The following is a 14972-nucleotide window of genomic DNA, read 5'->3' as shown; positions in this document are numbered from 1 at the left end:
TACTCCTACATCAAAACAAATTTATTTAGGAGGGAACAAGTGGTGGCATATTCGGAAGAGAGAAATTGGTTAGGCCAACTTTGGTAAGAGAGAGAATCTAGATTTGAATCTATTTTGGTCATTATTGAAATGAGTTTACGCAAAAATAGAGAGGAAGAATTTGTCAAAGTTGATTTTGTTTGTGTGTTTCTGGGATCTGTGACATGTTTGTTGTGATGAAGAATGATATGAGATGGAAAGCTTTAGAAAAGCCTATGGAGCACTAAAGGACTCCACCAAAGTTGGTCTAGCCAGTCTCAATAGTGACTTTAAGGTACTCAACATATTTCATTGGATTTATTCAACCAATTTTCCTCTCAAAATTTGTATATGTTTCAAGGTGTTGGATGTTGCAATTGTCAAGGCTACCAACCACGTTGAATGCCCCCCAAAGGAAAGACATGTCGTAAGTAAGTGCATTCATTCAATCTCTTTTTTAATGCCTTTTTCCATGTTTATTTGCTACTTGATTTTCTCACGTTAGTTTTCTTGTGCTATGTAGAGATACTTGCAGCAATATCAGCAAACCGCCCACGGGCCGATGTAGGCTATTGCATCCATGCGCTATGCCGAAGATTGTCCAAGACGCGCAACTGGATCGTATGCTCTTTCGACTTTTATTCTTTCAACTGCAAATTTCATTTGATTTCATTATAATCAAGTTGTAGGTTTATTATGCAAAGGCTAATTATGAAGTCTATACAATATTGATGATTGAGCTCATTTCAGGTTGCAATAAAGACTTTGATAGTTGTTCATAGGACTCTTAGAGAAGGGGATCCTGCATTCAAAGAAGAATTAGTACGTTACTCGCAAAGAGGAAAATTATTTCAATTATATAATTTCAAGGATGATACAAGTACTTTAGGTAAGAAGTATACATATCTTCATGATCACACTAGTTTTCATATTTCATCATAAAGAAAATCTTGTACTCAATGATACATTGTCAATACTTATCTAGTTCTGATGTAGCTTGGGACTGCTCTGCTTGGGTCCGTACATTTTCACTCTATCTAGAGGAAAGAGTCGAGTGCTTTAAGACCCTGCAGTATGATTTGGAGGGCGATAGAGGATCAAAACCCGGTCCTCAAACATCCAAGGCATGCCTAGTGTTTCTCCTGAAATTGTGCTCAATTATATAATAAAAAAAGCTATGAATTACAGTGGTTTTTGTTGCACCAGATGAACAGTAAGACACGATTTTTGAATGGTGAACAATTGTTAGAACATTTACCTTCGTTGCAACAGCTTCTCTACCGTCTGATCTGTTGCCAGGTTAGCCAACATTGTTTGTCATGTAACTAACTAATGGTTGTTCTGTTTATGTTCCCTCGATAGACTATCTGACTTTCGCGAATACTTTGCAGCCTGAAGGATTAGCCTGTCATAACTATCTAGTACAGTATGCTTTGGCCCTGGTATGCAAAAGAGCAATTCCAATTTTACCTACGAATCGTGCATATTTAACACAAACGAGTGGGATTTTCTGTAATGTAGGTCTTGAAAGAGAGCTTCAGAATTTATTGTTCCATCAATGATGGGATCATCAATCTTGTAGATTTGGTATGTGATATTTTATGATACTGTGAAATATTTGTTCCTTAAACATATTTATAGTCAGCAAGATTTCTCTTTCTATTCTTGCAGTTTTTTGACATGCCCAAGCATGACGCTGTTCGGGCTCTTGATATATACAGAAGGGCGGGAAAACAGGTTCGTATCTTCACTTGTATATTCACATGGGGATCCACCAAGAAATATAGACTAATGAACTGCCATAGAACACTTGATAACTGATGTTCGTGCTCTTTTTTGTTGTTGATCCATGGTTCGTTTAGGCAGCACATCTTGCTGATTTTTATGGCTTCTGCAGAACGCTAGATCTTGCTCGAACCTTTCATTTCCCTACGCTGAAACAGGTTTCCACCTTATTTTTTCATTGTGGAGTATTCATCAGTGATCTCCTTGTCAATATTTCGGTAACATGAACATAATTTTTATGTGCATGCCTCAGCCTCCCCCAACGTTTCTCGCAACTATGGAGGACTATATAAAAGAAGCACCGCAGACGAGTTCTATAACGGATAATAGACTGGTGAGAAGACCATCATACAAGTGTAGATCTGAGGTAGGATGAATGGTGCCATAACATAATTATGCTATTCTTGCACATAATGTGTAGGAGTATGGGGAGACGGAAAACGAATCAGAAGAAGGTGATGAGGAAGAATCTCAAGTAGAAACTGAAAATCAAGTTCAAGATAAAGAAGAAGAAGATGCTGTCATAGAAGAGGAAGAGGAGCCATTTCAGACCGAACCAACGCCACAGGAAACTGAAGAGCCCATTGATCTGCTTGTGAGTTTCTTTGTAATTTCTAGTACAGTGTATTTATTTTGCAGGATCCTTTAGCCTAAATTGTTATGCAGGGTTTGAGTGAAGTAAATGAAGAGGCCTTAAAAATAGAGGAAAACAATGCATTTGCCCTTGCAATCTTTGAACCTGGTGAGTCATGCATGCCTCGGGGATTTGTCGTTCCATCTAATTTAAAATAAGTGATAGTAGTTGGTTGTCTTGAGCAGATGCCAATCCACCTTCATCTAGCAATGCCCTAGCTGAAATTGGAAGCACAAGTGGTTGGGAATTGGCTATTGTTGAGGCCCCAAGCAATATGACCAAACCCCAACAACTCGCACAACCACAAATGGTATGTCACGTTAGTGGTGCACATTAAATTGATGATAATGAGGCAAATGTTATGATGGTTTTGTCATCAGGCTGGGGGCTTCGACAACCTACTGCTGGATAGCCTGTACGAAGACTCTGCGGCTCGGAGAACCATGGAGCTGCACAGTGCAGGATACAACACGAGCTACGCATATAACCAGAGCATGCAAATGACTCCATTTGATCATCAACAACAACACTTTGACCCTTTTGCCATGTCAAACAACATCCCGCCTCCGACAAATGTGCAAATGGCTCTCATGGCGCAGCAGGGTCAGCAAATGACGATGCTTCAACAACAACATCAACTTATGCCAACGCCGGAGGTGCCGGGCATGGAACCCTATAATCCTTATGCAACTCCTCCTCAACAGGCGGGAGGCTACTTCAATCCTTTTAGTGATCCCTTCCACTTTCCACAGCCGCCACATGGGGAAAATAATAGGAGTAATAATAATAATAATACATTCATCTAATTCATTCTTCTTCTGCTTTATTCGTCAAGGCCTTGTTTACTTTTATTGATTGGACGATAGATATCCAAGATATATATTTCAAATTGTATTAGTATTACGTTACAAGTGTTACAAAATTCATGATTCCCAAGATGGGTTAAACTTGAACCATGATCGGAAACCGACGAGAAATTAAGAACACGATCTAACCCAACCCAACTCATTTTTCCTTTGACAAAACATTATTTACATGTTTTTTGGTGTACACTTAGCCTATTTTAATTATTAGTTATAGAATTTTAAAATACCAAATACCAAATACCAAATATTACATAATCAAATTTTAAAAATGAACATTAATTATACACCAAAGATATGCAATATACCGCGTGCGTGCTCTTATCCACTTCCGTTGGCACCCACCATTTGTTTATATTCGTCGCTCTCTCTCTCTTTGAATTTCATCATCAGAATCGAGATGGCTATGTCTGGAATTCTCTCCAAATCCCTCGCCCGCGCTTCTCTCGCTCCCTCAAACGCCCTAATCACCCACCACCGCCACCGCTCCACCAAACCCGCCCGCGCTCAGCTCATCGACCTCGACCTCGACCTCGACTCCGATTCACCCGACCCCGACGCTGTTTCCCTCGGCGTTAAGAGGCTCCAGGACGCCATCCACAGCATCATCGTCCGCCGCGCCGCCCCCGATTGGCTCCCCTTCCTCCCTGGCCACTCCTATTGGGTCCCCCCACGCGCCGCCTCCAAAAACCACCATCCATTCTTGTCCGAGGATGAGCACATGTCCCTTTTATCGCCCAACGGCTGGCCTTCCTCCACCTATTTTATTCAAGGTAATCAAATTCTATTTCATCAAATCCATAATCTTGGCCTATTTCGATTGAAGTTGATTCCCTCTAGAATGCTAAGAATGGTAAACTTGAATTGGATAATTGGAATAAGATGGTGATTTTTATTTATTGATTTTCGGTGTGTTCGATATTCATATTGACAATTTGGGCTTGTTATGTGGCGAAAACCAAACGTATCGGATTTGATCTCTTGCTTAATCCTTACAAACAAATACACAGATAACATGTAGGGGAGGTTCTAACATGTTTATTTAAGATACTGGTCATATAGTTTTAGGTATGCTCTGGAGATATTATTGGCATATTCATGCTTTAGTTAGAGACTCTGTTCCACATGTTCTTACGCTTTATTAGAAGCATCGCACTTCATGTCTTGCAGACTTGCACAGATCTGACATCTCACTTCTTTCTTTACCATATTTAATTTGAATTCGATACAAAGTAAATTAGTTGAAATATGCGAATGTGGTGTTTGCAACTCTAGGTACTTCACCACAACATCCAATCCCAATGCTTATACTTTCAGACACTTCTAGCTCCAAGGATGAACCTTGACTGCCATTCAATTCACATCAGGTTGGGAATGTTGCTTTTGGTGTTCTTTAATGATCTTGGGTCATCATTCAAATAAGTTTGTCCCTTTTTCTTTTGACAGGGTTGCCGTAGTTGTACATATGAAAAGCATGGAAAAGGTGAAGGCAGAGTCAACTTGAAGGAAGAACAGAGATTGAATTTGCATTAGCATGTCCCCGGGAAAGTGTATTCGAGCAGTACCTGAATAGAGAATGTATATACTTAATGTTATTCTAGTAAAATAGTTATATAGTATGATGAAAGCTGAGCTCATTAAATAAATTGCTCCTTTTTCACAAAAATATTCTATTTATGTCGTCTTACAGAACTGAATGCTGTTGTTGTACGCACCAACTTTACTTCGTGAAATATATTCTACTTATTTTTCACCTGAATGTGCACTACAGACTCTTATACAGCCCAGTCAGGGTAAATTGTTGGATGAAACAGATGGTTTGACTACAAATAATTCACAACTTTTGCTGGATATGTATTTGGTAAACATTAACTTTTATTTCAATAATGTTTGTATATACAACCACACAATAGTAATACAAAATTTGATGGGATACAATAGAAGCCTTAATAGGACCATTTATTGTGTTTACTCGACAGGGATATACTTAATAATCAAATTTACATATTAGTAATAGCATCAAAATCACATCTCCGAGAGAAGATTGCTGATCTTTCTGAGCTCTTTGAGTGCAGCCGTGGCTGTAACTTGTCCTTTACCGACAAGACCATTCTTCGACAAGTTCTCCGAGGACCCTCCAACTTGACCACCACGATCCTGCTGGAACACAGACTCGAGCACCTGCAAGGTTCAAATGTTAGAAGATGCCGTCGCTACACTACACAGATTATATAACCAAACATGGGAAAGACCTTTTACAGACAACATGGTCAAGCTTGCTGCTCTTAATGAAATTCCTTGAATTTCTCAAATAAACCCAGTTTCATTTCCATACCCAATTAGTATATGTGAACAGATCAAGGAAGAAATAAATGTGACAATTATGACAATAGAAACTAGACTAGAGTACTGAGACCCTTTGTCCCTAACACAAAAACTTAAGCACGGTTTAGATAAGTACCTGAATGTTCTCAATCATGGATTGACCAATATTCTTCCAGCTAACCCTCAAATTTTGGTCCACTGTCTCCCCCTTGCTGGTTTCAGATGCGCGGTTACACCCATCGGCAGTGGAAATATCAACAAAATTGTTCTGATCACTTCCATTATCGCAAGCTTTTGCATCCTCAGGCACAGTTCTCACAGATGTGCCCTCGTTTACATTCCTTCCAAACTTCCATAACCACTGAAACTTCCCAGATAGATGTTTAATCTCCTTTATCCCTGTAGCTAATTTCCCTACAGCCTCATCATTTCCTGCTGAGTTTGATGAGCCGTCGTCATGGTGGCTTGAGACAGATACATGGGAGCATTCAGGATTATCTACACACGTCTGAGTTTCATTTTCATCAAATGGAGCACCATCTTGGTGACTCGAGACAGGCAGAGGGGAGCATTCAGGACCATTAACACATATCCGAGCATCATTTTCATCCATTGATGAGTCTGATGCAACACTACTTCTTTCCACTTCATTCTCATTATCACTACTTCTATGAATAGGACCAGAAGGCTCTGAGAAATTGGAAGAATTGTCTTCACTCCCAGCAGAACTTGATGAACTCTCATAGTTTTTATCAATTGCATCTTCTCTGTTGACATCCACCGAACCCCCGATGCCAACATCAGCATCAGACACTGTATCCTCTTTAGTATCTTCATCTGCTCCGAGCTGTCGTGCAAGATCATCCAACAAACTTCTCCTCACAAATGGCTTTGGAATTTTGGTTCTTTCATTTTTCTTTGATGGGGAAGGATCGGATTCAGTCCTAGACAAGCGGAGTCTTACTCTTTCGGACCAACCTTTTCTGCGATTTGGAACTTGATCTCCCCCAGCACTCAGCTTATTTTCTTCTTTTTTATGCAAAACTCTCCATTTCTCTTCCCAGTAGCTATCAGGTACCACAGTTAGAGGAGTATTTGGAGAAGAAGAATCCAGAGAAAGGCTATGACCCCTAGTTACGTTTGACTTCCTTCTGTCATATAACTCAGATTGAATTGGCACAGGGTTTAACTTGTTTGCATCTCTGGCGGTGGCATGCAAGGATTTTGCCTTCGCCAACAGCTTTGCAAGTTTAGTATCATCAGGAAAATTCAACAATCTCTGAAGACAGATAGTAGCATTCTCAGTGGCAAGCAATGAAGACCTCAAGTTAAGTATCATAGAAACTGCAAAAGCGCATATGAATGCTCCCCTAGGTGACTCGAGAAGTGCAACGTTGGATTCAGCATCACAAGCAACAGCAGGACTAGACACCGTATTTTCATGTGCAAAGATTTCATCCCAGATAACCAGAAGCTCTTCCAAAGAAAATTCACGTCCAAATAATACCCGTAGCCAGCGAAGTGCAAAATATTGGGGTTCAACTCCCAACTCTACAAGGTGAGCATGAAGAGATGAATCAACATTGTAAAGCAAGTGATAAAAGGCAGAAGAAGCCTCAATTACAGGAGGGGGTCCGGTATGTGGCTTTCCAGAAGGATGAGAGTAAAACTTGGCCATTGCTATGGGACCACCAGATCCACTCATTAAAGAATCAAACATGGAATAGGCATCATGTTCCATAAACTTCTCAGACAAGACAATGCCAAGTTCACCTTCTGCTCCATAGGCATCATTTAGTAAAACTGTAGTTTGAATCTCAGGATCAAGTTCACAGAGACTACTAGCTTTTGCAGAAGTGTTTTCAAATCCATTATTATCTCCCTCGGAGTCTGAGAATTTCTTGAAGTCAAATTTGTATGTCAAGTCATTTTCATGAAATGAGAAGCCATCAAATTTATCAACAAAGTGGTCAGCATATGTTCTTTTCACTTCTGACAGATTTTCCACATCAACATGAAGAACATATAACAGGGGAGCCAAGATCTCATGCATGCCTGAAAGTACAGTTTAGAGAGACGCATCAGTACCAAAGGCTAAAAGATTAAACAAATTTTCCAAAATTCAGAATGTACTACATTTAAAAAATATACGCTCATTGGTCTCATTTAACAATAACCTTCTAAATGTAAACATCTTCCGCAAACTGGAGGACCAGAAAGAACAGATACAAACAATATTAACCTACCTTGTCTGTAGCCATATTCTGGGTTTCTAAGGCACCAGAGCAGCAAAATCCGCCTTAATATGCCTTGGCATACACTTGTCTGGAAATAGCTGTCTCTTTCAGGATACAAGCGCGTCAAATCTTGATCCAACATTCTCTCCAGTTCAGCATTTTTGAAGAATCGACCCCACATGCTATCTAAGAGAGGGCACACCAGTTACAAATAGCTCAGTAACGCAGAAAGTATTTCAGCAAGACCAAAACACATGAAAGCCTAAGCCAAGGCAGATGACAACGTGAGAGTTTTTATGTCACTGATGAAAAGAATACAAATTTTAGTATTTCAGCAAGTAAAAATAAAGAAAATCGGCATGCCTAACCAAAATCCCCCAAACTAGAATCAGGACGTCAATAATATTGCAGGAAAACAGAAGTCACGTAGACTCATCAAAATCCTACCTGGGTTTTGGGATAGTGGATTGTCCATGACACGATCAGGAGAGCTACTTCCATCTTTCGGTATGTGTGGATCAACTAGAAGCTGTCTTCTTAACGCAGCATACCTGCATCATCACGAATCCAATTCAAGATTACATCAACCAGAAACGGAGAGAAAAACGTGGCCAACTTCCAGTTTTCAGATGATTCCACAATTTGATTGATATTCTTTCAGATTTAAATCAAATTACAGAGTAGCATAAGTACAAATTGTGAAGGATTGATTGATTTAGTCCTTTTAAACCCCCCAATACCTGCTAAACTCGATCAAAATTGAAGCGCCGAGACATTAAATTGGTGATAATAAATACAACCGCGAAAAGTTAATAACGACTGACAAATTCGTATGACCTACTGAAAAGAGTGACATCTCTTCAATCATTGGTCTAAAAAACTACGAATAATAACTAAGACTTATAATATCAAAAAGCTATGCGTTTACCTTCTCCGAGAATTAGCGGTAATCCGGCGAAGATCGTCGACGGAGGCCGAAGGATAAGATGGTAAAATCCCCAAATCAATACGCCACCTTACGCCTCTGAAATTTCTAAAGGGGCGCGAACCTCCAGAACACGACTCCGTTTCAACTATCTCTGTATCTATGGAAACCTGTGACATGTGTGAGTCTTCTTCCACCGGTTGTCTTTCTCTGTTTTCACTTTTCAGTCAATCCAGCTCAAACTATCCAGAATCCAGCACACGAATCGCAATTTTTAAGACAGAAATCGTCTTAGAAATGGTAAAATTGGTAGAATTGTGGAACACCCACTAAATTCGTCTATATCATCAAGTAATAGACCTTGAATAGATCTCGATTCTCGAGAAATATTGCAGTTTAAGAATTACAGAGAATAGAAAAAGAGTACTAGCAGAGAAAAATCAGCAAAAATGTAGAGAGAGAGTTGAAGGTGCATCGAAAATCCGCAGCAGTGGAATTTCGGATGGAAAAAGAATAAGCTGAAAATGCCTTTTCAACCAGTTTTATACAATTATTATAATTCCACTTTCAAGGGATGTTTTTTATTTTCCCTTTCATGGAAATACACTAGTACTACTCTTTATTTTATTTTGTGCTGATAAAATGTTAATAGTGAAATGTGAATATTAATTATCAAAAATAGTAAGAGTAGTAAAAATTATAAGTTGGGAGCAAAAATGAAATTGAATGGGGAACAAGGGAGTATATATTTTCCACCCGTCCTCAAATTTTCGTTTGCTTTTTCTCATTCGTCCCTGAATTATATTCCCGTATAGAATTTGATACAATAAATTAAATCCTAATAATTAGAGTCTAAAAAAACCTCCATCGGAATAGATCAAAGACATTAAATCATAAGTACAATTCAGAGGCAGGATTAGGAAGAATAGTAGTGGTACTAAAGTTGACCAATTTTTTTTACGAAAGTCTTAAATTAGAAATTAATTTAAGGGATTTAAAAAAAACTTATATTTATGGCACATGTTATATTTGGTAATGAGATTTACTATAACTATGCTACAAAAAATTTATTGGTAATTGAATTTCAATTTAAAGATCGCGTCATGGAGGACTCGAACCCAAGGCCTTTAGTCTTGGACTCTTGGCATTATCTCTCTAAATTTCTACTCCATAATCCCTGAACTTCATTATCTAGCTAGTCCTTATATTTTGTTTTTTTTGTCAAATCCAATAGCTTGTAAAATACACAAAATTCTTGTCAAGAAAAAATGATAGTACCATAATATGCACTAAAAATTTAGGTTATTTCAAAATGAAAACGATGAATTGATTGCATTAAGGTCATTCTTACAAAATATGATAGCTTAGTAAAATACATGAAATTCTTTTCAAGAAAGATGATGTATAATCTGGACCGATATTCTGTCATTTCAGAATGAAAACAATGCACAATATGATCATTGTTCATTGAGGTCATTTTTACAAAATTCGATAGCTATTAAAATATACTATATGAAATTATTGTTAAGAAGAAACGATGCATAATCTATACCAGTTTAGGTCATTTCAAAATGAAAACGATGCACTTAGCATTATATGGGGTTGCGAGTCGAATTATATAAATATTCGTCTGTATTGCGTTCCATATAGTATTCCGTTGCAGATGTGAAGCATATATGTTAAACAATTCATTTCATATAGGTCCAACATTTCATTTAATATATATCTAAAAGTTAATTTTTTTTTCATATCATGTGAAACGTATCATGTTTGTTTATCTGAAACATGAAACTATTGTTTCATATATGAGACACAATTATTCGGTTAGATTAAACAAGCCATTTCATATTTTTGAAATAATTACTCCCTCAGTCCCAATTAAAATGACTCATTCCTTGAGTGACAAGTAATTTTTATATAGCTTTATTTTATATGTCAAGTGGAGAGAATAAAATAAGAAAGAAAAAATAAAGTAGGGATAAAAAATGTTTCCATTTTTAGTAATAAGTCATCTTGGAACAAATCGAAAAGTAAAGTGAGTCATCTTGGATGGAAGAAAGAGAATATTATGTATATACTAGTATATCATGAAAGATCAGAGTTACTCTAGAAAAGACCAAGTTACTCCATTAATTTCGCGATTGACACTTGCAATGAATTATTAAATACCTTTCACCCCTAAAGTAAAATGATCTTAAACACAATTTCATCCATCAAATTTTTATCTATTTTTTGAATCACTTGAGATTTGATTTCTAGTTACAAGTGATGGCTCTATAGTGGTACTATCCTACTTATTTGTGCGTTTTTTCGTAATATATCTCTTAATCCCGTTATTATATTCATGTTCTGGTGTCTGATAATCAATTATAGATTAATATAGTTAGATCCGATCTTCATAAACAAGCTTGGTTACTCTTTTAAATGAATAATGCATTGAAGATTTTAGTGTATCTTCCCCTCTAAATAAAAGATGATTATAATTTAGATAACTACATTCCCACTAATTAAAAAGAACCAAATCACATATCTAGATCCTTTTTATAGTTTATCAAAATACTCCGATAGTAAACAATAAATTTGTTTTTTTGTGTGAAGTAAAGTATATGAGAGTATGGAGGTTGGATTGTTTTATGTGCATGTTGCGGGTCACTCACCAACATCCATCCCATGTTCTCAACTTTTCTTTTTGTGCACAATCCAAATAGCTGCAATCATTCGTTTCTATCAAAAAATTTAACTGATTACATATATATATAAATAGCCTAGACAAAGAATTTTCGTTTTATCTAAGATAATTGTCCTAATTTATAAAACAAAGTTCTGTTCTTCAAGTTCAGTTTCCATGAATTTGCCGCTAATAGTGTTCGTTGTATATTGAACTTTTGGATACAGCTATATCTCATTTCAAAATTAATACTAAATCACTACTACTCCATTAATTATGTGCAAACAAATGACAACACGATACGATAATTTCTGCATTCTAATATAGACATGGGCAATGACATAATCCATGTGATGTGATCATTGGAGTGAGTTTCATTTATTAATCAAATGTTCAGGGATTCAATTCATACCTTTGTATATGAACTAGTCTCACTCGTCGATGCATCTACAAATTAACACAAAGTATAGTCGATAGCTCTGCTGGTGGACATTCTTGCCTTGGGTTGGAAATTTTGACACACGAAATTAATAAGTTTGAGTCAGTTCTAATTGCTTTCATGTCCTTATCGGTTTCGGGTTGAGTTTTTGGATAACCCGTTTAAAAAATAATAATATCACTTTTAACTACTTTTAGAAATTACTATATTTTACTTTTATTCTCTATATTCATGTGAATCAGGTTTTTATCGTGTAATATCAAGTTCAAACTATTTTTTAGAAATTATATTTTACTTTTATTCTATATATCCGTGTGAATCATGTTTTTATCGTGTAATATCAAGTTTAATTGTGTAAATCAGGTTTTGATTGAGTAAATCAAGTTTAAAAATCTGATTTAATCATGTAATTCAAATTCTAATTGTGTAAATAAGGTTTTTATCATGTAAATCCGGTTTAATTGTATAAAATCAAGTTTTAATCGTGTAAATCAGTAATCATATTGTTATGTGTCGTGTCAACACATATTGAATTGATGACGAGTTCGTATTGTATTCATGTTCGGGGTGAGAATTTCCTTAACATATCAAGTTCGGATTAACCTATTTCATGAGTTAGGTCGTTATTAAGTTGACCTGATAACGATGAAGTCCATGCAATTTACCATCCCTATCCTTTGATCTACTATAAGATATCATCATATCTACATGCAAAACGCAAAGTTCATGGATATATTAACTCCATTAACTAATATTCTTTCGGCGATGCAATATTGGGGTAGTACATTTGGAGAATGTTTTGTTTATATTAGTTTCGTGATCCGTAGAATTACTTGTTTAGTTGTTTTAATTTTTATATTTTCTGAGTGCGTCTATCTAGAATATTTCACTATATTATACCCAATTTTTGTAAAATATACATGTAGTATCTATTTTCCTAGATTACACTCATCTGGAATCCATACCCTAATTATGCCATATCAATATCATCATTCCTTTCAACTTATACACCAAATAATCTTCTACAATTTCATATCATTACTCATACATGAGTTACATCTATCTATATAGAACAGCTTATTTGAATTTTTTTTAATTTTTAAAATTATAAAATTCGTAAAATTAAAATAAATAATACTGTAAATCGAGAATATAAGATGAGATAAAATTAGAAGTTGGGATTCATTTTAATTAAGTTGATGAGTGTTGACGGCTGAATTTATCAAATGTAAATTGAGATAATCAATTCCAGGCTGTCATGTGGACCAAAATAGTGGCTATTTTCATGCTAACCTATCTATCATTAATATTTGGCATTTTTCGCTTTCCACTACTCCACAGCAGTTAACAAATGAGAAAACGGCACCTCTATTTGATTTTGGAGGCTGATTAAGACCCAACACTCCAACACAGAGTCAAATTAATTAATCAGAAACCAAAAAGATAAAGCCATATACACGAATATTGGAATATATGTTTTGTTACGTTCCCAAAATATAGAAAAAAGACTGTGACCTAACTCTGAGCATCTCAATCGAACTTAACAAACTTGGTAAACAACTCCATAATCTCTCATATACAATAACACAAATGATGTTAATTGCATACCTAATCTTCAGATAAACGCATCTTTAAATTTCCATCATTTTTCACAATTAGATTGTTGAACTTTCAATTCGCTCAAAATTTTATTTATGTTATCATCAAGTTCAACACCAAATTTTAAATCCAAATATTCACTTGATTTAACATATATTTAGTTAGCATTTTTTTTTGAAAATATATTTACTTTTGCATTTTTAATGAGATGTAGATCAAACCAGCACAGCAATGTGGAGTACAATTATAAACAACATTTTAATTTTAATTAATGTGTTTGTTCCAACTAAAAAATATTAGTAGTATTTAGAATAAAAGGGGCGTAATTATTAAAGAATTGGTATGGCGGTTGTAGACGATCGAGGACGTATGTATGACCACATGCGAATTCGACATCACGAGCCGCCCATAATATTTATTATTGAGTTTAATTATCACATTTCCTTAGCTTGGCGACCGCTACCGCATGCTGTCCTGTCGCTAATCCTCAATTTTTTCTATTTTTCTTTTTTGATGGCTTCCATCCAATAATAAGAATAATAATCTTCGAATTACGTCCATATTTTGTCAAGTAATATCTACGTTTGCAAGCCCCACACATATTTTTTTTCCAGCTGTTTTATTATTTTCATGCACAATTTTCCTTTCACAAATTATATTATATGAATTATTTCTCCTTCCACAATCTGATGGAGTGTAGGCGTTGCGTTGACTGAGTGGGTCTTCCAATAATTTTGAAAAAATGTAGAAATAGTTCTTTAAATATATAGTTCTAGGTTTGTGTTAAAATGACAATCCCTTTAAAGTGACACAATGACACCACTTATACACCAATATTATAAACGCTACACAATAATCTATAAATTGCTGTATAGCGTGTTGGATATTGCTGGCCAAGAAAAATTGATGTATAGTGTACAAAATATTGTTGGCCGTCTTTTTCAGAATTTTTTTTGCCTCGTGACAGCTTATTATTCGTCCACACGTACAAATGATTGGCTAGGAATGGTGGTATGATGTTATTTTAAGAGGTGGTGACACCCTAACACTCCCCTATAGTTCTATTTATTTATAAATTAAACTTTTATATTTGATATAGAAAATAATTAACTGATCATCTTATGCCTACTCACACATAGGGGTGGGGAAATGGGATTTCCGTGTAAACCTGACCCGAAAAAATCAAGTACCCACACTTGAAAATTAATTGTCCACTTCTCCTAATATCCAACTTGGTTATACATTTGTGTACCTGATTATCTAAACTCGACCAATTGAGCACCCAAAAAAACTAATTTTTTTTTTTACAATCCATTTTGACCGTTTGAAGCTTTGCCACTACTATTTAATTTGTATACCCACATCATGCCCATAATTATATTAACACTCTAGGAGAGCCATGTGAGCTTAAATTATACTTCTATTGCTCTCAATGTGTTCAATGCAAAAAGTCATTTAAGATTACAAATTGCAAGTTAC

At 35.9% G+C, this 14972-nt stretch overlaps 3 protein-coding genes across 4 annotated transcripts; 2 read left to right on the top strand and 1 right to left on the bottom strand.

The window, feature by feature from the left end:
• The first annotated feature begins 232 nt into the window (after positions 1-232).
• Positions 233-3309, top strand: LOC125185385 (putative clathrin assembly protein At5g57200). The gene is made up of 15 exons (XM_048081909.2): positions 233-313; positions 380-449; positions 542-639; positions 769-907; positions 1015-1142; positions 1225-1317; positions 1410-1460; positions 1540-1605; positions 1690-1755; positions 1881-1961; positions 2057-2137; positions 2225-2398; positions 2470-2545; positions 2623-2747; positions 2818-3309. Exons 1-15 carry the CDS (start codon positions 233-235, stop codon positions 3241-3243), a joined length of 1755 nt encoding a protein of 584 aa, XP_047937866.2. The 3' UTR covers positions 3244-3309.
• Positions 3310-3635: 326 nt separating this feature from the next.
• On the top strand, positions 3636-5053 carry LOC125219385 (uncharacterized). Of its 2 annotated transcripts, none has more exons than XM_089062529.1 (3): positions 3636-4073; positions 4618-4667; positions 4747-5053. In XM_089062529.1, the coding sequence occupies exons 1-2, from the start codon at positions 3701-3703 to the stop codon at positions 4644-4646; spliced, it is 402 nt and encodes a 133-aa protein (XP_088918655.1). In that variant the 5' UTR covers positions 3636-3700; the 3' UTR covers positions 4647-4667; positions 4747-5053. The 2 variants fall into 2 exon arrangements, with proteins under 2 accessions (XP_088918655.1, XP_047977314.1); XM_048121357.2 differs by having other exon boundaries at positions 3640-4073; positions 4576-4667.
• A 104-nt stretch (positions 5054-5157) lies between these two features.
• LOC125219383 (uncharacterized) lies at positions 5158-9310 on the bottom strand. Its single transcript, XM_048121356.2, has 5 exons — positions 8791-9310; positions 8310-8413; positions 7872-8048; positions 5762-7680; positions 5158-5481 (listed from the first exon to the last, which is right to left on the bottom strand). The coding sequence occupies exons 1-5, from the start codon at positions 8964-8966 to the stop codon at positions 5326-5328; spliced, it is 2532 nt and encodes an 843-aa protein (XP_047977313.1). The 5' UTR covers positions 8967-9310; the 3' UTR covers positions 5158-5325.
• Positions 9311-14972: the final 5662 nt, after the last annotated feature.

The sequence above is a fragment of the Salvia hispanica genome, chromosome 1 (assembly GCF_029641045.1).
Source record: "Salvia hispanica isolate PSC_SH4W2 chromosome 1, Shi_PSC_v1, whole genome shotgun sequence".
Classification (NCBI taxonomy): domain Eukaryota; kingdom Viridiplantae; phylum Streptophyta; class Magnoliopsida; order Lamiales; family Lamiaceae; genus Salvia; species Salvia hispanica.
This window is presented reverse-complemented; position numbering and strand designations above follow the sequence as displayed.

Excerpts from the sequence above, each read along its gene's own strand:
- LOC125185385 (XM_048081909.2), top strand. The coding sequence starts at position 233 with ATGGAAAGCTTTAGAAAAGCCTATGGAGCACTAAAGGACTCCACCAAA. Across the intron at positions 1,143-1,224 it reads CCGGTCCTCAAACATCCAAG|ATGAACAGTAAGACACGATT; the intron begins GCATGCCTAGTG and ends TTGTTGCACCAG. Across the intron at positions 1,606-1,689 it reads TCATCAATCTTGTAGATTTG|TTTTTTGACATGCCCAAGCA; the intron begins GTATGTGATATT and ends CTATTCTTGCAG.
- LOC125219385 (XM_048121357.2), top strand. The coding sequence starts at position 3,701 with ATGGCTATGTCTGGAATTCTCTCCAAATCCCTCGCCCGCGCTTCTCTC. Across the intron at positions 4,074-4,575 it reads CTCCACCTATTTTATTCAAG|GTACTTCACCACAACATCCA; the intron begins GTAATCAAATTC and ends TTGCAACTCTAG.
- LOC125219383 (XM_048121356.2), bottom strand. The coding sequence starts at position 8,966 with ATGTCACAGGTTTCCATAGATACAGAGATAGTTGAAACGGAGTCGTGT. Across the intron at positions 8,414-8,790 it reads ACCGCTAATTCTCGGAGAAG|GTATGCTGCGTTAAGAAGAC; the intron begins GTAAACGCATAG and ends GTGATGATGCAG. Across the intron at positions 5,482-5,761 it reads CCATGATTGAGAACATTCAG|GTGCTCGAGTCTGTGTTCCA; the intron begins GTACTTATCTAA and ends TGAACCTTGCAG.